The sequence below is a fragment of the Rhagoletis zephyria genome, unplaced genomic scaffold (assembly GCF_001687245.7).
Source record: "Rhagoletis zephyria isolate East Lansing unplaced genomic scaffold, Rhagoletis_zephyria_1.1 Rzeph_scaffold_00024, whole genome shotgun sequence".
Taxonomy (NCBI): domain Eukaryota; kingdom Metazoa; phylum Arthropoda; class Insecta; order Diptera; family Tephritidae; genus Rhagoletis; species Rhagoletis zephyria.
In genome coordinates this window covers 33983-59347 of record NW_016157108.1, presented here as the reverse complement: position 1 = coordinate 59347, position 25365 = coordinate 33983, and the positions used below count along the sequence as shown (strand labels likewise).

The 25365-nt window shown below is 33.1% G+C and overlaps 1 protein-coding gene across 7 annotated transcripts in view; it reads left to right on the top strand.

Annotated features, from left to right (window-relative positions):
• LOC108362728 (embryonic polarity protein dorsal-like) overlaps positions 1-25365 on the top strand; it is a 117777-nt gene that overhangs the window by 77228 nt on the left and 15184 nt on the right. For all 7 annotated transcript variants that reach the window (XR_001847512.1, XM_017615868.1, XM_017615851.1 and 4 more), the window contains 2 exons: positions 13764-13811; positions 24916-25338. Coding sequence is in view for 6 of the 7 variants with exons in the window: in XM_017615868.1 (XP_017471357.1) it covers positions 13764-13811; positions 24916-25338 (471 nt within the window). In the remaining variant the exon portion in view is untranslated. The remainder of the gene's footprint in view (positions 1-13763; positions 13812-24915; positions 25339-25365) is intronic.

Below are 25365 nucleotides of genomic sequence, written 5' to 3'. Positions count from 1 at the left end.
AGGCATGGGTAACACTGCGCTGCGCGGCGCATTTGCGTTAACTCCGTGGCCGGAGTTGCCGCGCCAACACCAAGATATGAGACAAACACATGATTCAATAATACAAGGTTCGATGAACTGACAGTTGTCTCTCTGGCACCGCTCCCTTAGCAGTGGCACCGTGTTGCTTCTTTGCAAATTTACATGGAAACAGTGTAGCTTTGGTGTGAAATAGAAGTATAAGCTTTTGTGCAATATGTTTATTTGCATATTTAAGCATATTTAACTGACGAAAACATAAACTGTTTTTAAATTGGATGTTTACATCAATCTCATAGTAGTCTTATTTTAATTTTGAGTCATTTTGCAGTTTTTATACAGCTAAATAGCACATAAATTACGTCATTCACGTAGATATATCAATATTACGTTCAAAATTTCGTTTCAAATGCCAGATTTCCTGCAAATACATTAGAATTTACAAAAGGAATTTCACTACTAATAGCCTACTTTGCGTACTTTTCTACTACCATTTTCGCACTCCGAGATTTCATTCTTCCCCTTTCTCCGTCCTTCGTAAATTCAACCTTTTGAAAGGGAGTGTCAAACCGCAGCTGTCAGTAATTATCTAACCTTGTACTATTGAATCATGAGACAAACACCTAATTCGCCTTAATTCTTTGTTTTTTGCTTTTGGGTGGTGAGAACGCCAGAAACTTATATATCTTGGCAAATTTAAAGCTTTACTCAAGAAAGATAAGAATATCGTGGCATTTACTGCATTCCTAGCAGCTAAATTCGGTTGGCGGTACAAGCGTTGCTCAGCGAAAATTAAAGAAATAATAGACATGACACCACTGTGTTGTGTATGTCAATGTATGACGATGGGTACTGTGGTGACCAGTGTTGCCATTTTGGTGCTTTTGGAGCTAGATTTAGCTCTTTATTTTTCTATTTAGCTCGGAAAATCGGGTTTTAGCTCTTAGCTCTTTTTTAGCTCTTTTCAAATTTATGTAGCCCTTTTTTAGCTCCAGTTTTAGTTGTATTTAGTGTATATAAGCCAAAACTTAAGCTTTGATAAAATGGAAAGTTTCGAGATGCTGTGTATCCACAATAAACTCTTGGATCTAGGTTAAAGAATTCAAAAATAATTAAAAGAAAATCCTTTTTCTGATAGCGCGAATTTTGTTTTACCTTACTAATTTTACCTTTAAGGAGAGCTGGAGGTAAAACTTTCCAGAAACATTTTGCGAAAAAATTATTCAATTCAAATATCTGAAATTACAGACTCTAACAGTTTGTAAAGTATTTTTAGTTCACTATTATAAGTGTCATAGCAAAGAATTCGAAATATATGCACCTTATTTTGGTTTTAAAAGATTTTTTCAGCACTTAAACTTATAAACTTCGTTGTTTTTATTAAAATTGCCGAAAATGCAAAAACAACCTTACGTCATTAAATGCTCAACCTTAACAAAAGTATGTAGCTCTTTATTTTAGCTACTATTAGTATTATTTAGCTCTTTTTAGCTCATTTTCGACCGTTTTAGCTCCAAACGAAATTTTTCTCTGGCAACACTGGTGGTGACACTCAGATGGCGCCGTGTTCAAATCAGTACACTGCGCTATTGCGCTGAGTTAGTGCGCTGACACCACAGGTGGCGCCGGCGTTATTGAGCTAGCGCCATAAAAATTGCGCTATCACCCATGTCTACCTCGAAATCTTAAAATCCGGTTAAAGTGTACCCACCGCGCTTTCTTTGGATTACGTTGACATTTGCTGATGATGTTTTTGTGTTTATGTGCTTTTTTGATGCAGAGAATTTTGACATTTCAAGTGAAGCCAGTCTGCAGGGATGAACTTTTTAGTATGTAAAGGTTTGTTTGTTTTACAAAAGTCAGGATTTCGATAGGATTTCGTTGAAATCTAAGAAAATCATGAAAATTTATGGAATATCCTACTGGATTTCGAAAGATTTCTAGAAGTCTCAGCTTTCAGTGCTATTATTTCAAAACGGTTCTCTCTTTTATCCCTAAATAACTCCTCTTCTTTTATCTAAGTATCGATATTTTAGTGTAAATTGATAAGGGCTTGATACCAGGTTCTTCCGGTGAGCAAATATCTTTTTTGGCACAAATGTCAGTTACGAGGTTTTGCAGAACCCCGATACTAAGTTTTGTACTTTAAACGACGATATTTAGGGTAAAATGGAGCAGATTCGTCACCTTTTTTTTCAAAGTTCTATAATTCAGAAATTCGTCAACGGACTTTGAACTTTAGTATCTTGTTTTCAACAATGGTTATTGGTTTATTAAATAGTACAGAGTTTCGTTTTATACTTAGGGAAACAATATTTGGATTATTTTATTTTTATTTTTTTATTTTCAAAAATGCCATTCTGCTGAATGATCGCCATAACAGGGGTAGTTGCGTCTTGTAACCCAGTCATTTGTGAACTTTTTCTTTTGTATGGAATGGATTTAATACATACAATTTTTTTTCAGCGCTATTTATGGATCTTCTAATACAACTTCCAAAGAGAAGGTGTTATTCGAACAGCCACGTATGTAAACTCATTTTGCCGACGGGGATTTATGTATGTATATACATACGTTAAATTTGCCATAAGCAGGCAAATAGTATTAACATATGTGCATACCTCCATATACATATGTACATTAGACTGCATCACCAAAAAATTTTGCAGTTTTTCCGGCGGGATTACAAAACCTAGTATGTATATTCTAAGACTTCCACCAAAATATTTCGGAAAAATATTAAGATTTACGTGAACTGGACCGGTTTGAAAATACCTCTAAAAATTGAGCTTTTTATGAATAAAAATAGTTTCTTAAAGGATTTTTTGGAAAAAATCCTCTCAGATGACAAAACAGTTCAAGCTTAAAAAATCTACATAAAAATATTAAAAATTTTCACGGAATCATTATCATGAGATTATTGATGCTTTTTTTAACTTTTTCCAAAGAATTGTGTAAGAAAAACTTGAATAACTGCTTTATCGATATGGACTTATGAAGTATCAGTGGAAAGGATCTTTTTCTCACCATTTTTATTTCTTTGCAAAAGGACTCATTCACGTTCCAATTTTTTCTGTATGAAATACCAACACATCTTAATTCAACATGGAATGACACTCGTTTATCTTACCTTCCTCTTTCATACCTTGAATGAGCTCATTCGCAAAGAAATTAAAAGGGTGAGAAAACACCTTACCATTGATACCTCATAAGTCTAAACTGGTAAAGTTTTGGCTGAAATATTCAAGTTTTTCTTAAACCAGTCTTTGAAAAAAGTTCAAAAACAGCATCAAAAATGTCATTATTATGATTCCGTAGAAATTTTTTTTAAATATTTTTATTCAATTTTTTTAAGCTTAAACTGTTTAGTCATCTGAGGTAATTTTTTTCAAAAAAAATTAAAAAAAAAACTGTTGTCTTCTCATCGTCCCCTTCTTAGTGTTTGTGCGTAGAGGGCATTTTCGGTAGAAACGAAATCGGCATAAAGTACTAACGTGTTGAACATTTTTGGCGTTTATAAACTGAATTCGAACGCGTTGCTTGTAAAAATATTTAGAAGTACCTTAAATAAATATTTTTACCAGAATTTTCTTGTGAGCGCATAAATGATTGTCTGCCTTGAAAATTTCCACAGATCACAGCAAGTGATTTCATTTATCTGTATCCAATCAGTAAACGCCTGTGGTTTCATTTAGTATTGGAATATACACTTGGATGCGGATATGTAAACATAAATATGTATGTTTGTAAATGTTATGCAGATATTGGACGAGAAATTTTAATGCTCGTCTCATGAGCTTATTTTATGGCCATTATTAATAGTTTTTATGAGGATGAATACAAACAAAGAGCTGCGTTTTTTGCAGAATTTAATATGCAAAAATGTTGGAATTCAAAAAAATTATGATTTACCTTGTCTATATGGCACCAAACGCGGTATCGAATTAAATCGTGTCAGTGTAGCTCGCATGAAATACAAGTGTTTATATGCAACAAAAGAAATGAGTCGGTCGAACACGCTTTCAAACAGATTTCATCCCGATGCAATCATGTTAATACATGTGTCAATTCTTGAAAATAAGAAACATGGAAAAATAATAATTAAAGACTCAAAGAGCAATGAAAAAAGGTTATTAGCTATTAATTTTATAACAAAGCTTAGCCTAAATGTAATTTCAAGAACTATTTACATGTTTTACTTTATACAGAGTTGCACGAAACAACCGTGTGGACAAATCCCGTGTTTATATGCACTATTAACACGATTCAATAACTCTTAACTCGCATTCAAAATTCGACTTATGGGGAATTTTCAACACATATCGTGTACATAAATTTAAAAATCACCGCAGTTTAAAATTTTTAGAGTTTTGTTAGTTTTTAATTTTTTGAAGTTTCCCCTTTTCAATAACATGAGTGGAATTCCAAAAATTTATAAACTTTAAAAACTTTGTGAATTTGAGAAATTTTAGTAAATCCCAATAATTCAATAGAATGATGAATAATAGATCTCTAGAAATTTTTTATTTTTCAAAAATTTTGAGAATTGTAGGAATTCTAACAAATTTTTTCTTAGTAAAAGTGTCGAATATACAAAATTGATCAAACGAAATTAAAAGTTTTCGAATGTTGAAAAAATTTTCATATTTCGTCGTTTTTGAAAATTTAAAAAATTTTCGTAACTCTTGAAGATTAAAAAAATTTTTGGACGTTGATGTTTTCAGAATTTTCAAAAAATTTAAAATTCTCAAACTTTGTTATATCAATACAAAATTTTGAAAAGAACATAAGAATTTTTCGACAATCTCTGATGTTTCATATTTTTACATTTTAGGATGGATTTTAGGATAAATAAAATTCTCAAAATTTTGGAAAATATAGAAAATTTCTAAAATCTCAAAAAAAAAAATTATCCTAAAAATAAGAAATCTCAAGAAATTTAATCCTTACTATCCTTACTAATATTATAAATCCGAAAGTGAGTTTGTTTGTTTGCTACGCTTTCACGCTTTAACTACTCAACCGATCATCATAAAATTTTGTACACTGCTGTCATTTAGCCCAACTTAAAATATAGGATAGATTTAATCTCGACTAGACAGGGGGGCGTGACACCTCCCATACAAACGGAATTTTTCATACTGCATTACTCAGGAAATATTTTTGATAGATTACTGGAACTTTGTATGGAGATATATAAAATCATTACTTACTCATGGATGAGGGCTGCCACCCTTTAAAAAAAATCAAATTCAACTTCAATTAAGGGAGTTATTTATTTCAAAATTATATTAAAAAATTGGTATCAAGAGGCTTAAAAAGCTGTAAATCGAATAAATTTTGAAAAGGGTTGCCACCTGTTTGAAAAGTCAAATTTAAATTAATTATACGCAAGCTATCTGAAGAATTAAAATATGGTTGCCTAAAGAAATATTATTAAGAAACCTTTAGTTTGAAAGTTTTGAATAGCATTTAAGTCTTTCACAGGGGTTGCCACCTTTTTAAAAATTAAATTCAATTATTTTAAATTAAGTATTACAGTAAAAGGCGCGCAATGGTCCTGGCGGTTGATTTAACGGTGGTGTTTTGAGTTTTACCCCTGTACAACTCCACCCTTGTGTCTCCGAATGAAGCTTCAACGTATAATAATACTGGCAGATCACATCCATTGGGCCAATCATAACACAAAAGAGTTCGATATACTCAGTTGCCGGACCAACTTCCACTATTTTATGCATCCAGAGATATGCAATATGAGAAAATCGGTTTGTATGGGAGGTGCCACGCTCCCTTTATACATCGAAATTTTGTTTAACCTTAACCATCCTTGGGGCATCTGGGGCAGGTGTCTGAAATTTCAAAAAAATCGGTTCGGCCGTTTTCGAGCTTTGCGGCCACATAAAAAACGGCTTTCAAAATATATATTAGTAAAGAAGATTGGTATGAATCTAAATGGTTTTTAATATGTATCACAATGTGTATCACATAGGTTTCCATCTTTTTGAAAGGTTAAATTCAAACTATTCAATATTTTAAATGATTTATTATAATATGGGTATCAATCGAAATGGGGTTTCAAGGGCTTCATTTCAATACTACATATAAGAGGTTTTCATCTGTTTAAAATCTCAAACTCAGTTCAGGTGATACGTTAATTAAAAAGTTTGACAAAGAAAATTTTAGTTTGAAAATATTTTGAAGATGGTTAAACAAACTTTAAACCTCCTGTTTTTTAATTCAGTTTTCTTGATATAAATTTTACTCAATGAAGCACGTAGAAATTTCATACACTCAGCGAAGCGGGTGAGGGCGATCTAGTAATATTATAAAATCCAAAATTTTGGAATTTTCGTTGTTTTCTGAACCTGCGAAAGTATTCAAACTAGTCACAGCAAGTTCAACTGTGTAAAATAATACAAGTTCGAAAATATAACAAAAAAAGTAATAATTGAAAATTAAGTACATAATTTCAACATTTTGAAACTTCAGTGAATTCGAAAAACTGATAGGCCTACTTAAATAACATAATACTTCGAACCTAACACACAGAAATTTTACACACGTTTTCCATGAATTAAAATTTTCAAAAGCATTCATTCATCCATTTGTTCCCCAAGCTTCCCCAATTTCCCCTACCTGGGTCCACCACTGTAAATAGTACATACGTATGTATGTCCGTGTTTTGGATTTTTTGCTTTATTCATTCCGATTAGTATTTAAAGCCGAAAAAATAAATTTTATGCAATTCCTTATTCTTGCTACATAATTACACCCGTACATGTATACATATAAATGTATCTATCATGTACATAAGTCATAGGTACACCTTGGATATATTAAATATTAAAAATTATTTAAATACATTTCTTGGCTCTTATCCAAATAAATAGTATAATTGTACGATTTTCCAATAGTGCATGAGGTCATGAGAAGAAATCCTAAATTCCGAATAAACACACAATGATCTTTCGCAAAATATGTACGTAGTGCAGAGGGTCAATTCTCGTTCTGCGTTATTGTGATGTGATAAAAATAACATTTTCACACCGCACTTATTTCGGTGTGAATTTTTGTCTTTTCACTTCACTTCACTTCACGATAACGCAGAACGAGATTTGACCCCCAGCACTGTAAACTGTAGCACTTCTTTGTAATAAATGAAGAAAATGATATGTTTAAATACTCCTCTTCATTATTAGACTTCAAATAGAAAAGAACTCGAGAAGAAGTTTTCTTGTGAGAACCAATAAAAAAAAATATTAACGAGTTCAATTAATTTTATTAAGAGAACTACCATACATATAGTTGTGTGTAGCACAAAATTCACTTTTATTTTTTGTACAATTGAAAAACTGGAATGACGGTTTTCAAAAAACATCGATGCATCTATGCATTGATACATTGACTATTTATACATCTAGTGAAACATTTTCGATGCATCGATTTTTTTCCGACATCCACAGTGGGGAAATTGAACTTTTTTCTTTGCAAATTCTAATATCTCGAGAGAACGACTACAGCTAGCTAAAAAAATTCAATAGCGTTTTAAGGCTTTGAGATAGAGAATTAAGAAAAAGTAGTTTTTTTGGATAAAAAAACTTTCCTTGAACTTTCAAATGACCTTCAACGAGAGGGGGTCTTCAATTTTCTTCCCTTTTTGACTTGAAAATAATACACTCTGAAAAAATATTCTTCTAAGGATAGTTACCTTGATATAGCTCCAATGACATGGCTGCCTTAATATGACGGGCTGCCTTAAGTTTTTTTTTTTTAATATTTATGATAGATACAGATTTTATGACTTGGTGTTAAATATTTAACGCAAACATCTGCGGCAGAGAAATTTTGAATTCGATTTTCTAACACGTGGCAACCCCTTTCATGGAACTAAGGCTATGTTGCACATAGTGTTGCCAAGTTTTGAATTTGAAAAAGCACTTAAACATAAGAAAAATCGCGTTTTTTCTCGAAAAAAGCACCAAATTTTTATCAGAGTATTTAATGCACTTTATATGCATAACATTACTTTTTGTAGGGATGCCGATTTAAATTAATAAAAATATTATAAACTTTTCTTCGTTTTGCATAATTTTTTCTACAATTCCTGTCTAACGAAAGCAAAAAAAAAAAATGAAGTTTCATGAATTACGTAGAAGTTTAAATCTACACTGCAGGCTCTTATGATCTCGTGAACTAAAGGAACATAAAGAAATTTTCTTTCCGAGTGCTTGACACCTGAAACATAACGAAATTTGATTTCTCTTTTTAATGTGTCTTATTTGAGCGCACATTGGGAAAAATCTTTTTGCGTCAAAAATTTGTTGGCAAACATATGCTCGCTTACGATTGTCATTGTGCCATTTTTTTGTTTCCATTTTTGTAAAGTTGCTAAAATATTTACGATTGCTATTACTTAAGCTTCGATTTTTTCAGATTTACAGGTTTGATGTTTTTAAACTAAACAAATAAAACACCAAGAAACGCACCAAGCACCAAACTCAAAAATTTTCGCGTTTTGAATAAAGAAAAGCACTAAATTTACTGCGAAAAGCACCAAGTTGGCAACAGTGCTTGCACATCAAAAGGACAAGCCCTTTAATTTGACACCTCATTTTTTAAAATCGAACGGACGATATAGATTTTATGGCTTGGTGTTAAACATTTAACGCAAACATCTCCGAACTCGATTAAGAAGTTTCAATTCAAAAAATTTCTAAAATCAACGGTATTTTATAGACATTTCAAACTAGAATATTGTTGCTGTGCAAATTTTTTGAGTTTTTCTAATTTTTGTACAAAGTAAGAAATTTGTGTTTACATGGCTTTTGTTAGACATATAATTTTGACAAGGGGTATACAACGGTATACATAATATCAGGAATTCCTTTACCTTATTGGAAAACTGTTTTACTGTACTGTAAAAAATGCTTTTATTTGTAAATGATTTTAATATGAGCGTACATAAAATATGATGAATAAAACAGAATGAAGATCCTGCGAAACGGGATTTTTCCCCAGTAATACAGTTTTTTGTCCGAAAAAAGATACGAGCGTTAAGCATGCCGCACTGCGCTGCAGCAGAACTGCACGATACGACACTGTACAGCCAAAGTTGACTAAATAGCAAAAATTTCGTGCAGTGTCAGATAGTTCCGTTGCAGTGAGGTTTGTCCGAAAAATGTTCATACTTTCGAATGTATGCATTTCTTTAAAAGCAATTAATTGCTGAATGCACATATGTATGTATGTTGAAGGAAACAATAAATAAAATGCTAGTACTAAAATGTGAAACCAATATGTCTACAAAATCAGTTATGCTGGGGACTGAAACTTGAAACAGATGCGAAAATTGTAAATACCCTACTTAAGGCGACAAGTAGTAGTAGTAGGTTTTAGAAGAGGGGGCGTTGCACCTCCCGTACAAACTGATATTTTAGTTTCGCTTCTCCCTGGAACCCCTTACACTATGTTTCTGAAATTTGTCAAAGCGTCATACATATGTTACTAACACCGTACTTACAGCGAAACGGGGAAGGTAGCGCTTGTCTGTGGAACCCCTTACGCTAACATCTGGAAATTTGACACACCTACATACATACATATGTACATACATATATGTACTATATTACACCGTGCGACAGTAAATTTTAAGGGTGGCAAATTCTGAATGGCCTAGGGGTGACAAATATTAAAATCCGCCACTGCACACACACATAAGTTTAGAATACCAAATTGGCACTTGGCTCAGCATGAAACACGGAATAGTCGATCACTATCTGACCCAAGTCATCAGTGGACATACCTTTATCGCTTCGGACATGCGCAAAACCCTTATTGCGAGCACTGTGACCGACGGTCATTGAAGACGCCGAGCATGCATTTTTCAAATGCCCCCGCTTCGACTCCATGAGATCCGTACTTAATACCAAACGTGGCTCCTGTATAACACCAGAAAATATGGTACCGATAGTGTTAACGAGCGAGGAAGCATGGAACGATGTCTGCCATTTCTCTGCCGAAATGATTAAAGTCCTTCGACGCAACCTAAATTAGCAGCCGCTACAGTCTTGGCGCAACAAGCCCGTTTTCTTGAGAAGTAACGGCGTTAAGTGTACGAGCCTCTAAAAATCGAATAAGCGATATTAAATTACTATATGCGGTCTATACTTTACTTAGATACGAACTTCCTAATAGGACAATCTAAATGGGTGGGTTGGTTTAACACCAGATCGACTTTAACAGCGGGTGGTATCATGTGAACAGTAACGGACGTAGAGTTTAGTGCTCAAACCGCCTCCCGACGAAATACTTGACGGTGGTACCGGGGGGATCGGTACGTAGACGGTAGGAGGTTTAGTGGGTTAAAGTCTCACACTGACAGGATTGGGGATAAGGCTTTCGATGCTTCCTCCTCTGAACAAAAAAAATAAAAATAATTAAATAAATAAAAAAAATACCAAGCGTTTAGCTAAAAAAAAAATAAGAGATGAGGGTCGATAGAACTTTTTACGCTGATTTCAACCATGCCAATTATTTGGTGCAATTAAAAACCAAAGAGGTTAAATTCCAACTTTTTTATTTCTTATGCGTTTTATATCTCGGGAACTACTTATCCGATTAAAAAATTATTGATGCTAATTTCAACATAATTTTTATATATAAAAGCCATTTAAAAATAATATATAATATTTTGTGTTTTATAGTATTTCCGGACTAAAAATATAAAAAACATTTAAATTATACACATGCATGAAAGACAAATTAATTATTTTTATTTTTACGTCATTAGTTTTTTAATAGGTTATGTTGTTCAGAAGATATTTACGTTTAAAAAAATCTAAAAATGTAACTTTAACCATTGCTATCTTCTCTATTTTTTACTTCCGCAAGATAATTTTTGTAGGGTTGAAATCATCACAAAAAGTTTAATCGAGCCATATTTTTGGTTTTTGCGTAGCTAAATTGTTGATATTATATAAGTATAAGTGCACGGAACGACCTCAGACTATTTCTTATTAAATCCTGAGTACGGGAACAGACTAACTGTCGGCAAGCTGGTTGCAGGTTTGGATTATCAAAGACACAAACCAAATTCGGTAAAAAAGGGTTGCATTCGCATAAACTCCAAATAAAATTGGTGTTTAAGGAGAGTTTAACGAAATTTTTTGTATGGTAAACTCCAAAACGGCCCATAAACTTCGACTGCATCACTCCCCATACAAAAAAAAAATCGGTACTGTTTTTTCCATTGGAATTATAAAATCTATTATATTTTAAGACTTGCTCGAAAATAATCAAAAAGACTTGAAATATAATAAATTTTGTAACCCCGGCGGAAAAACCGCAGTCTAATGTACATACATACAAACGTATGTATATCCCTTTCCGGTCAAATCCGTCCCTGATGAATATAAAAATGTTTCCTCTTAATTACATGGTTCATAGATCCTCATAATACCAAAAGTAGAAAAAAATTAGCAAAAGTTGTTTTGGGTAGCTATTAGGGCTACCTGAAATTTGTTCAATATATTGTACAAAAGTCCGCAAAGGAGTAAAAGCACTCAAGAAAACTCAATAAATATTTAACTAAGTTTGACGGAATAAAACTTTTATTTCATTGAAAATGAGCTTATGTATGCACAAAATAATTGATTTCACTGCAGATATGTTGGAATGAATATTTTATATCTGTTTAAGTATCCTTAGTTAAGATTTGCATCAAAAAATTTTAACACCCCTATTCTGCAACTCTTTCGTATTCGGATTTTGCTACGAATCGTAGAAATAGTATGCTGCAATCCGAATCGTATTTTCGAACTTTCGAAATTCGTAACAATGGCATGCCTAAAAACGAACGAGTAAGCTTTTTTGCGTAATTTTGTACGAAAACAATTCTGTGTCGGGGGCGAAATAAAAGATGTAAATCGATGTGTGTTTGCAAGAAATATTGGTGGTGTTCATTTAAACAGATAAATTTACCTTTCGCATATACGTATATGTATTTTTAACCACTGCTTTATATAAACGAGCAAAAATGAATATTTGTTGCCCCTTATCGAGAAACTTAGGTCCGGTTTAGTTAATGTACAACGATTTTCGGTTGTTGTGTCCAAACGCATAACCCGAATCCAAAAACTTTAACATACACGTGTAACCAAAGGATTCACATTTTATTTAAGATAAATGTTTCAAATTTCCTACCACTAACTTATTAATAAACTCGGTTTACACTATGCACTTTTAGCCGGAGTGATATGCACAAGAAATGTTGTATACCTTTGACATGCGGAAGCCCCTCTTTCCCGCAACGCAGAAAGGAGAATTTTACTTAGTAAGGGTTATAATCCCTAAACGCGGCCGAAGGCAGAAGCAAGCGCAACAGGTGGTGGCCCTAACAAAGTGCATGTTTTTAATGGCTTGAAAGAAGCTGTTATTGCATTAAATGGATTGAGAACCAGAGCTTCGGGCATAGGAGGACTTCTGGCTTTTGGTTTAACATTTCAACCAGAAGCTGACATAGATGCGCCCATGGTTACTATGCCCGACAGCTCCGCATACCTTTGGGAATCCATTGTCATAGCGCCCGCTACTCTGCTGCTATAATTGCAAATACATCAGAATCCATAATTTTCCTCAAAATATGTAAAATTAACCAATTTTACAACAAACAAGCACATGATGAGTGTTTTTTTAATTCCTTTCCACTTTGTTTTCCTGGTAGCTGGCAATGCTGCACATGTTTCCGCAAGGGTTGCAGCATGTGGATTTTTCGTTTTTCTTTTGAGCCATTTTCAATGCTGCAAGACATTGCCTGGTTTAGGAATATAAAAATTTAACTTTGAGCTACTTAACTCTCTAAGTGACTCTCAGACATATACATTAGACTGACCCAATTTTGCACAATGTCGTTATTTTTTTAGGCTAATATCTAAAAACTTTCGAATACTTGTAAAAACTCACCTGATCAAGTCTGGTTGCGAAATTCAAATATTAACCCGATGCGAGTCTCCGTTTTGTAAAATTTTTGGGCTACTAATATTTTAGAGCGTGTTCAAGGAGATGCCAAGGGTAGATTTTATTGAAAATTGACGCGCTCATAGGCTAAATATGTATTTTCGAGGTCGCTGAATACGATGGCACCATTTAATTTTCTCCAGCATCAAAAATTCTTGAGAAATTCAAGAAAGTCTGAGGTAAAAGAAGGAAAAATGTAAACTTTTTACTTTTAATGCCTAATTGTTGTTGGTTAGAATTTGTTTTTATCAACAAAAGCTACTCAAATTTGTAAGTCATTCAAAGAGTTTTAAAATGAAAAAATGGGTATGATTTGGTTGAATCAGTGTCAAGAAACGAGCAAATTTCTAAAACGGTACAAATCCGACAAATATCAGTATTTCGGGTTAAATGACTCATGAAACCGACTCTGGGGATGAGTTTCAAGTTTCTATGCTTGGAAATCATCACAAGGTGTATATTAGGTCAGGACAATTTTCCACAAAATCTACCCTTGACATCTCTCTAAAATATCAGTAGCCAAAAATTGTACAAAACGGAGACTCGCATCGGGTTAGTATTTGAATTTAGCAACCAGACTTGATCGAAAGTTTTTAGCTATTAGCCTCAAAAAAATAACGAAATTGTGCAAAATTGGGTCTGTCTAATATGTACGTACATATGTATTTATGTATATACATACGGTTCTATATTTATATATCTAACCAATTTTATGTTTTTGGTTTTTGCAGATAACAGCCGAGTAATGGATACCAGTGAACATGAATTGAGTGACATTAGTAAGTAGTACACTGAGGGAAATAATTAATAGTAAAAATTAATACTTTATATTCAGTTATCGTTAAAAATGTTCGTAGTTAAAAATAATAAGTAATAATAATAGTTTCAGGTAGATTCTGCCCCGCCCGACTTCAAATATAGTTGTATATCAGCGTTTAATTACACAATTTGATAATTCTTGAGTTGATACTTTTTTCTTTGTTTCGGTAGTACAGAGTAAGACTTAAGCTGATGCCAGATAAAACTTTTTGGCTTTGCGTGACATTTATAACTTTTCCAGGAGAGCGCAAGACGCACAAGGTATGCCACAATGAACGCCAAGGAAACAATTTTGTACTGCTTTTTTACTCGTGAAAATTGCGGTGCATTTCACATACATATATATTTAGTTTTAAAAATATCAGCAGTGTAATTAAATTTTGTGTTTCTGCATGAATACTCAAATAGCGGCGACACAAAATAAACACTAAACCAGCTGATGGTCAACGCGCGCAAAAAGATGAGAGTTGGCCATATTTTCGCTTCGCGCTGCAGCTGAAACGATGTACATATGTGGTATTCTTTGTGCATTTTCAAACATTTCCCCTGGCATTCAAAAAGCGGTCTCTAGTCACTAACTTTTGTGACTTTTGGTGGTGAATTTGGATTTCAGTACGTACGTTGGTATTCAGTACGCTGTCTCACGTCTCTAGTCTCAAAAAAAGTCACTAATTTGTCAGCTGGTTAAGAGCAGATCACAAAAATATAAATATCGAGGAAAAGTTATTTGCTTTCCATTTTATTAAAAAAAAAACGCGAAAGTGAAGCGAGAAAAATTAGTTTAACAACAATTTCGTTAGAAAATAATCCAAAATGCTTTAATATCACACAAATCCATTGAAAAAAATTATTTTTTTGTTTTTAAAACATTAAAATCTAAAGATTATTAAAAAATAAAACTAACAAAAAAATACTAGAAAAAATAAAAAATCCTCTACGCCCAAGGAGGACTTGATTCCGGACCCTCTCGACCGGCAGCCTAATACTTTGACCACTCAGCCATTACGGCTCTTTGGGTGACGCGGCAAAAGGCATACATAAACGCTACCATTTAACTGTCTGTGTTTGTTTTCAACACACATTTTTGGTGAACTTTTTGTGACTCTGTCCTACCGAATACCCAAATCATCTAAAGTCACAAAAATAGTCACTAATTGCTAATCTCAAATTTAGCGACTGGAGATGAGACTGAATTACTGAATCCCAGGGTTCATCTTATCTGTCAAGCAAAGCGAAGCAAGCGTTTTATCTGGCATCAGCCTTAGGTCTTTTAAGAGTAGTTCAACTACATATGTATATATAGGGTTGCCAGATTTTGAAACGGAGAAAGGAGTACATTTATATTTTCGATAGAAAAAAAGCAGTACATGACATAAAAAAGGAGTTCATTTTTTTTTTTTTTATTTTTTGTGCAATTTATTGTTACAAATTACCATTGATTAGGTACAAACAAACAAAGATATCTTAGGCAAAGAACATAGTGACGCGACAAAAAGAAAGACAAGACATTTTTGGATAATAGCGACAAAAACAAACCTTTATTTTTAAATGTAGCAGCACATAGTGAAACGAAAAGCGAATAAAGCGACAAAGAGCATAGCGACGAAAACAAAAAAATTTGTTTTCGTTGCTTTCTGAGCAGACTGTTGCTTCACTATGTTTTACGTTTCTTGTCTCTTTCTTCGCTATTGTCCGAAAATGTTTTGTTGCTCTCTTTGTCGCGTCACTATGTTCTTTGCCTTAGAAATCTTTTTCAAAGCAACAATAAATGTGAAAAATAACTAACTATATGCGTTGGCTTTCTAATACGGACGATTGTTAAAGAGATGGTGATCGAAGGGGGAATGGACGTGGCACCTTTTCCGACCTTTTTGGAGGGGGCATGAACCGCAATTGACAAAAATGTTACTCCCGACCACCTAGGGCCCCTACGCACAGTGTATCATTTCCATATTCTAGAAAAGATTAATTACATTATTTTATGTCAACAAATTTCAAAACAATGTCAAGAATGTTTTTAGAAATGCCTGATAAAGACGAAACAATAAGAACTAAAAAATTTAAATCAAAGAGTATGGCGGGACGGGGTTTGATTTGGAAAATTACTGAGCGCAATAATATTTAAACTTGTATATTTAAAACTGAATCTCAATGTTTAATTTGTCGGTGTTATGTGATTTATGCTACAATTGCTAAAATATCATTTTGGTCTTATTTTTTTAGGTATGATCTTTTTAATGAATATACATTTTTGACAATTTAGTAAACTAGGACTGAGTATTTCATGTTAAAGTAAAACTATGTTGACTTAGACTTATTTTTAGCAAATTATTATTTTTATTAGACCCGAAAACTCGTTATCCGCCACTATTCGATAAAGTTTGTATCTCAGTTTATTTGCAACTGCTCTTAGACTTTAAACAACACAATTTTAGCTGCTGGAAAGTGCAGGTTTTGATGAAATTTTCTTTTTTCTGGCCTACTGGGAATTTCATTTTCTTCGAGTAATTCATTTGCATTTTATCTCGACCGAGACAAATTCTTGTATTTTTGCTTTGAATAGAGAAAGCCTGATTCATTACATTTCCAATGGTATCCCATTTTTGTAAATAGAGCAAGAAATATTGAACTTATAACGGAATTTTGTTGACCCAACTTGACTTTTATCTCGAAATTTTCCACGCCCATAATTAAAAAAAATATATTTATTTTTAAGTCCATTTCCTTGTTATAGGGAAATTCTAAATATAAATTTTGGGCATTTTAGCCTTTGTAGTCAGCTAAATATTTCAGTTTTTGTATTTTTAAAAATTGCAGTTATATAATAGGGTGGCGTAACAGTAACTATAAATTACCAATTTTTTGTAAAAAGCATCGCCATTCTTATAACGTACCTTGTGCAAAATTTCATTAATCTATCTTCAATAGTTTTCGAATTACAGAATTAAAAGTAGCTAGATGGGTCAAATCTTACACTGTGCGACGGGACCACTTAGAAAAATTTCCGTAGAATTCGGTTGTCAATGACCGCCCTTATAGGAAAGTTTCCGCAACTAAAAAACTAAAGACTACAAAAGAATTCCAGACTCTTCCTGAATGTATGACCATTTTTTTAATTTAAGCCTCATAATTAATGTAATATTTTTCTGATTTTTATACCCGAGAGCCCTGCCCCTAAGGCTATGCGTATACCTTTTCACTATCACCCTTAACTTTGCTTACTAAGTAGTGTTTGCCACAATATGAATGGCAAAGTACAGCGCGCAAAATAATATCTGTCGTACAGGTTTTTTGAAAAATAAAAGGGTCCTTTATAGATTTTGTGTTTTTTTTGTTAACTTTGTACATATTTTACTTTAATTTTATTAATTCGTTTTAAAATTTTAATCCTGATTTGCATTTGCCAGCCTTGGGAGATAAATACATGCGGCACGAACTTCTTTTTCAGGTGTATTTTTTCTTTGATTTTGTAAAAAAAAAGAAAAAAAACTGTATAGGGTTGGTCGAATGAATGGCCTCCTAGTCACCACTTTCGAGTCTTTTCGATTGCTGAGTATGAGGCCTTATGTTGGACAAAAGACGGAGTATAAAGCACCCAAATGGGGAAATTAGCCTATGGTTACAGAAGATATGTAATAAAGTAACCGACGAAAACTTGCGCTTTTTTCCCAAGTGTTTACCGCCGGTAAACTCAAATGAAGGTTAAAATTTAAAAACAAATTAATAAAATTGAAGTAAAATCTACTACAANATCGCCATTCTTATAACGTACCTTGTGCAAAATTTCATTAATCTATCTTCAATAGTTTTCGAATTACAGAATTAAAAGTAGCTAGATGGGTCAAATCTTACACTGTGTTACGGGACCACTTAGAAAAATTTCCGTAGAATTCGGTTGTCAATGACCGCCCTTATAGGAAAGTTTCCGCAACTAAAAAACTAAAGACTACAAAAGAATTCCAGACTCTTCCTGAATGTATGACCATTTTTTTAATTTAAGCCTCATAATTAATGTAATATTTTTCTGATTTTTATACCCGAGAGCCCTGCCCCTAAGGCTATGCGTATACCTTTTCACTATCACCCTTAACTTTGCTTACTAAGTAGTGTTTGCCACAATATGAATGGCAAAGTACAGCGCGCAAAATAATATCTGTCGTACAGGTTTTTTGAAAAATAAAAGGGTCCTTTATAGATTTTGTGTTTTTTTTGTTAACTTTGTACATATTTTACTTTAATTTTATTAATTCGTTTTAAAATTTTAATCCTGATTTGCATTTGCCAGCCTTGGGAGATAAATACATGCGGCACGAACTTCTTTTTCAGGTGTATTTTTTCTTTGATTTTGTAAAAAAAAAGAAAAAAAACTGTATAGGGTTGGTCGAATGAATGGCCTCCTAGTCACCACTTTCGAGTCTTTTCGATTGCTGAGTATGAGGCCTTATGTTGGACAAAAGACGGAGTATAAAGCACCCAAATGGGGAAATTAGCCTATGGTTACAGAAGATATGTAATAAAGTAACCGACGAAAACTTGCGCTTTTTTCCCAAGTGTTTACCGCCGGTAAACTCAAATGAAGGTTAAAATTTAAAAACAAATTAATAAAATTGAAGTAAAATCTACTACAAACTACTTTTTCGCAAAATCTATAAAGGCACCTTTTATTTTTCAAAAAAAAAAAAAAACTGCAACAGATATTATTTTACACCCTGTATATGATAAAATATTAATAGCTGGAAAAAGGAGTACAAAAGAAGTACAAAGCTAATAAAGGAGTACATTTCCAGATATTTTTTTTTGGGGTACACTGAGGGAAATAATGCACAGTAAAAATGAATACTTTATATTTGATTATCGTTTAAAAGTCTTCGTATTTAAAAATAATATTTTCATACAAAATTTATTAAGCACGTATTTCACTGTTCACATCTGAGTATGTTTATGTAAGTGTACATACCCTGCAGGGAAAACACGGACTAGTGAATCAAATTTCTAGTTTCGTACTAGGTCTTTATCACCAAAGAGGAACTAGTCCGATAGGAGCTAGATCCCCACCAGTCCAAAATCGGCGAAAAGTGGTACTTTTAAAAAACTAATTTTTCAGTTTTTTTTCACTAGAAATCTATATCTAAAGTGACGAATTTAGAACTGGTTCGGAACTATAGAAAAAGAGATGCAGAACGAACTAGATCTTATTTGTCGAATATAGAACTAGTTCGGAACTATCGAAAAAGGGATGCAGCAGGGGGCTTGTTTACTTTACATAGATATGTGTTCGGCGTCTTTTTCGTTCAAATACGCTTCTATTCTGCATTTCGCAGATACTTTTTCATAGCTTGGTAATACAAAACCAAAATTTGTGTTAACATTTCAACATCTTGGGACCGTCTGGAATCTAACAGTGAGCACCTCTGTAAACTCAGCTACAGCTAAAGGTATGTAAACGTACATTTCTTACAATCATTCAAACAAATTTAATTTAAAATTGAAAACACATTTCTTTCAAAATAACTTAAAATCGCACACACGGAAGAACCAAAAAGATTGAAAAATCATGATACTTTTTTCTCTCGTCTGTCGATTTTAGAACTGGTTCGGAACTATAGAATTTAGGGCTAGTTCGGAACTATCGAAAAAGGGATGCAGCGGGGGGGCAATTGACACTTCCTAGGACATCGCCATGTTAAATTCGCCAGTTGTTTGCATGCAAAAGAGATTTATCGCGAACCAGTACTGGGTCTAAATGTACTAGAAGTACACCAGTTTGGAACTAGAGATTTTCCCCACAGGGTACGCACCCCAAGCATGCAGAGCGCCGCTCTGAGAGCGGGGACAACACACACATACATACATAGTACAAATCGTGTGCTGTGGTGTTGATGGATATTCAACATTTGAAAGCAAATTTATATGCATGGGTGTAGCTGAGTGCGCAAAGATGCTTGCCACAAGTTGTTGATATCCGGAGATTGTCGGGTTCGAATTTCACTGCAGGCAACATGCAAATTAAATTTTTTTTTTTTAGTTTTTGTCTTGATTATTCACTTCACTGATGCTTTTTCAGTACGAACGTGGTCATTTTAATATGCGCGTAATTGAATTGAATATTTACCAATATACAGTACTTTCGTTGACGTTTATAGTAAGATCAATAACGTTTCTATTTGATTTCAATATTTTTTTCCCTCAGTGTACATTGCAAGAAAAAGGAGTACGTTTACTCCCAAAAGCAGTACGTCTGGCAACCCTATGTATATATAATAGTAATTATTTTACACGAAAATGTTTTATATAATTTTTTTTTGAATTTTCTTAAGCTTTAAAAATTCATTTAGGCCCGGTAACTTATCAATTTTAAAATTAGTTAAACTTAACTACACAAAATTCTATAGAAATTTGTTGTTTTTAGTTATTTGTTGTTGACGTTTTTAATAAAAATTAAACTCTAAAAATTTAGATAAACTAATAATAAAACAAATAATGCGAAATAAAATAAAACAAAAGGAAATAACAAAAATAAATTTAATAAAAAAAATACATATTTGTAGTATGCAGCTCTCACAACTAGGCTACCGCGAATGCCAAACACGCCTGCTTTGTTTGCTTACTTGAGCAATAGACAAAATCTGGCCATTTTGGCTAGTGTGGAAATCGAAAATTTCCCTGATGTGCATTTCTTTTGAGGATTAAAGCATAAACAGACGGCAGCGGTGATCCGGATCAACTCCGAGTTAATCCGGATCAACGCTGCCGTCTCACAGTGGTCAATAAATGGAATTTAATGTTCATAATTCACTGGAGCCTTCATTTGATTAATTATTTTTTAGCATGCAGATGTGCTCGAAATGTTAGCGAAAAAATTATAAAAACTGCATACCCAAAATTTTTATAAAAACTAAAAACAAAAAAAAATACTTTTGGTAACATTTTTTTTATAACATTTCAAATTATTACTTTTTAATTTATTTTTTGTTTTAGGAGAACCCTACAATTGTTTTTAACTAGTTTCTATTATGAAACTTTTATTAGCTGGAACAGGAGAATCGGTCTTCTTCAAAATTGGCGCCATTTCTGCACTTTGCACTAAAAAATTTAATACAAACGAATAAAAATTCGAAAATTGGGCTCAACTAATCTCTTAATTAAAATAATTAAGCAAATCGGTTGAGAAATGAAGGCTCCAGTGAATTATGAACATTAAATCCCATTTATTGACCACTGTGCGTCTGTTTAAGCTTTTAGCTGCAGGGCTTTATCCGGATCAACCGCAGTTAATTCCCGAGATAATTCCGAATTAACGAGTTGATCGGGACCAACGCTTCCTTTGTATATATATGCTTTTAGATTCCCATTCAGCTCACGCAATAGAAGTAGTATTTAAATAGATCACGCGCCATGTGTTTGCAAATATTAGCATATTATTATTTCCTGAATATCTTAAAGCTAGAAATTAGGAGTGTACTCGTACCCAAAACTATTAAAAGTTTTAGAAAACTTTCACTGGTTTTGCGTTCTCGTAGCCAAAAAATTTGCAAAGTAGGGGAAACTGAGAGAGCAAGATGTGATAGAGAGCTCCAAATTTCTGCTGGAAAAATTTTTACTAGCGAAATTTGCATGTAAGAAAATCGCTTGTAAACAAACAAAAGAAAATATGTCCTTTTTGAATTATTATTAATTCTAGTATACGTTAAAAAGAGAGTAAATTTATTAAGCACAAGGTTTATTGAGTTTATTTTGAGGTAATTTACTATCAATCTCCTGTTTATTTACTTTAGTGTAGAGTTGGAAAACTATCGATGGCACTATCGATAGTACCGATGGTTTTTGCCTATCGAAAACATCGATGGTTTTGTAACCACTATCGATAGTTTTTACTCATACATACATTATTCAGAGTAAAGGCCGGCGGTAACTGCTTCATCTTGTGAGTAGGAAAGGACATTTAACAACGCAGGCCAAATAATTTCAGAGCACAGATGCGGCTTGAAGCCAAAAATCGTTGATAAACTTTTGTCCCATAACAAAAATATGGAGATATTTTAGCAGTTCTGTAGCTCATTCCTGTAACTCTTCTCTACCGATTATTTCTCTACTGCTAGAGAATATACATCATTCTCTACTACTCATTAGCAGTAGAGAAAAAGGCGGCGACCTCATATATGAATTCGCCTTGGTAGAGAATTGTTACAGAAGGGAGCTACTAATCTCATTTTCAATAAAAGTAGTTATGTTTAATTTGTGGACTTCTTTAATCAAAACTATCGATAGTGTCGACATTATCGATACTATAGATGGTTGTGACTATCGACTATGGCCACGACCATCGATAGTTTTCCAGCTCTACTTTAGTGTGTGTTGACTATGCTTGCCGTATGACATATTTCGTTTGTACCATAATTTTCCTATAAATTTACCAAAATAGATTTAAATGCAGCATACTGAAATGTTTTTTGCTGAAGTTGTCAGTTTTGGTAAGTTGATTGTTGAAATGAAGATTTTATAATTTAAAGGCACATTTTTAGCTACTATACATATCTATTAAATATTTTTGGAAGCGTCATCATGTGGTATCACAAATAGTTTTTTTTAAATAACTTATTCATTCCGATATAACTAACTCGTATTTTTAAAAGGTTTTTTATATCCAAAAGTATTCAACTGTATAAAAAGCCATTCGGGGAAAATGTACCAAGCAGGAAATAAATTGCCAAATGAACTACCAGCGGCAACTGTAGAAGTGATCAGCTGTTTCAAATGTTGCAAGTTTTTTCAAATTTTGCGTTCTCGCAATCCTGTGGATATTTTGTCTCTTTCAGAGCGAATGCTGCTAAATTCTCAGAATTTTTGCTGCTGGATAATTTTGTCCGTTCAATACGAGTACACACACCTATTGTATATTCCTTTTTCGTCTCTTAATCCAAATATCGGTTTGAAAAATTAACGTTTCAATCTAACGGCTATTCCTTGTCAATGATATCCGTACTCTGTTCCATCCCATATTAGTAGTACATAGTTTGTATGTACATATATATGTCCTGGAATTGGACAACTCACTTGAAAATATTTCTTTCATTGTTACTATTTAATGAATATTTAATATTTTTTTTATAAATGTGTAGCTCAATATACATAAGAGGGCTGCATGAATTCATTCAAACTTCTAACCAAACAGAGTATAGTAGATTTGAATATTTTACTTCACATACAAAACACTCAGAGTTTGGAATTTTGTAAGTTATGAATATACATTTTGTTTTAAATTTTCTACCTTTAAATGGAAGAATGTGAATGAATGCATGGAAAACATTCAAATCATTCAAACTCATTTCGGTAAAAGTTTTTTCTACAAACAAGTATTTTCGTATGTAATAGGAGCGCAGCAATACATACATACATACATATGTATGTATTTACATATGTGCATAGAAAAAATAGTTTTGGATATTCATACAAAAAATTGTCATTTATTTCAATTCAATTTATTTTCACTTTGTTTGAATATTGTAATGTCGACACATATATCAGAACAGCTATTCACTCAAAATCAAAAAAATTGGAAGCCAAAATCATGCATTTGTTTTGTATATGAATAATTCATAAGCCGTTTTGAATGCATTCATGCAGCCCTCTAATGTACATACATTTAATACGACAGGCAATTTTATACACAAAAAAATCAATATATTACCCAAACCAAGAGCCAAATAAAGTAAAATTGCGTTCTTAATTTTTCTCTCTGACGTCAGGATTTTTTAAATTTTGAAATTCGAAAGATACGAGTAATTCAAAAAATGATTTAAAGAATTCAGTGCGATGTTCTTAAAAACCCAGTATTGGTATCAAATGAAAGAAAAGATTCTGTAGAGTTAAAACATATTACATTTTTTGGTGCGTAAAGGACGGGTAGGTATGGAAAATGCCCTTTTATAATTTTATCCTTGAATATTCTTTAAATTTCGCAATTCTTATTTTCGAAACAATTATCTGTTAAGGACTAACTTTGTTAGCCTAAAAAAACAAAATAGAATAAAGGCGCATTTTTAATTCCTATTCGAACTTGGTACCCATATTTTTGTTTAGCATTGCACTGAATTTTTAAATAAGTTTTGGAATTAACCATATCTTTGAAATTATAGACTTTTTAAAAAAATCACGACGTCAGGAAACTGCCCTGATATATATATATATGCAGTTAACTATATGTAATATGAGGTATACTTTTATAAAAAAATTAAATAGTGAATAAACAAAACAGAATATAGACAAAACTGGCGCTTCTTTTATTTCTGCAACTAGTATTATGAACTTATTTCAACCAGAAAATAAATTTTTTAACTTAATATTTTTGCATCGAGTTTTTTTCGACATAAGTTAGTTTATGAGATATGTAGACGCTAAAGTATTATTAAATGCATATAAATTTAAATACTGTCGTTTTGTTACTTATTAAATAATTTTCACTTTAAATAAAAAAGTACGAGCCAAGCGTATTTACTTATTATTTATTATATGGTAGGAGACCTGCTCAAACCATATTGATGCAATTCTTTCGTGTTAAGTTTTTCAAAAATAATAAATACATATCATCATTTAAAGTGCAAAACCGCGTATCAACAAAATGCAAAACCGCGTATCAGCAAAATGCAAAACCGCGTATGTGAACTTGTAAAAATTATTTTCTAGAGCGTAAAAACACTCATATTTCAAAATGGTTCTCTTTTTTATAAAGCAATCGCATTTCTGGCTAGTTTATTTCAGGACGAATGGGTAAGGATTGAGCCAAGAGCTTGTGTGAGCAAATGCAATTTTTAGCAGCAAATGTCAGTTACGCGGTTTTGCAGAATGACGATACGCGGTTTTGTACTTTAAACGACGATATCTAAATCCCGGGACTGATCCCGGGATCCCGGGGCTGAGCCAACTACATCCCGAAAATCCCAGGATCGGTTTAGTACCGGATTCGGTTTTTAGTACCTTTACATACCTTTTTTTGCGACTTTTATTGCCAAAAACTCCTTCCCTGCTCCTACTAATAAATACGTATTTACCAATATTTATTTTCAGTCGAGATCATAACGCCAGAATTAGACGGCACCACGGCCACAGCGAAACCTTACCTGCATGTTGTGGAGCAACCTACCCGGAAGCCTATGCGATTTCGCTATAAATGTGAAGGCCGTACTGCTGGAACCATACCTGGTGAGAATTCCTTTCAAGAGACGAAAACTTTTCCCACTGTTGAGATCGTTGGTTATTGCGGGGAAGCTTTAATTCTCGTGTCGTGCGTCACAAAGGATAAGCCTTATAGACAACACCCTCATCAGCTGGTAGGTAAGAATTGCAAGAGTGGCGTATGCACACGAAACGTTGGCCCCGGTCTGCCATTGCGGGCGGAGTTCAGCAACGTCGGCATACAATGCGTGCGGAAAAAAGAAATTGCTGAATCCTTGGAGGAACGAAAAAAGAAAAAGGTCGATCCGTTTAAGAGTAAGATCCCTAAGATTTTTCGAATCC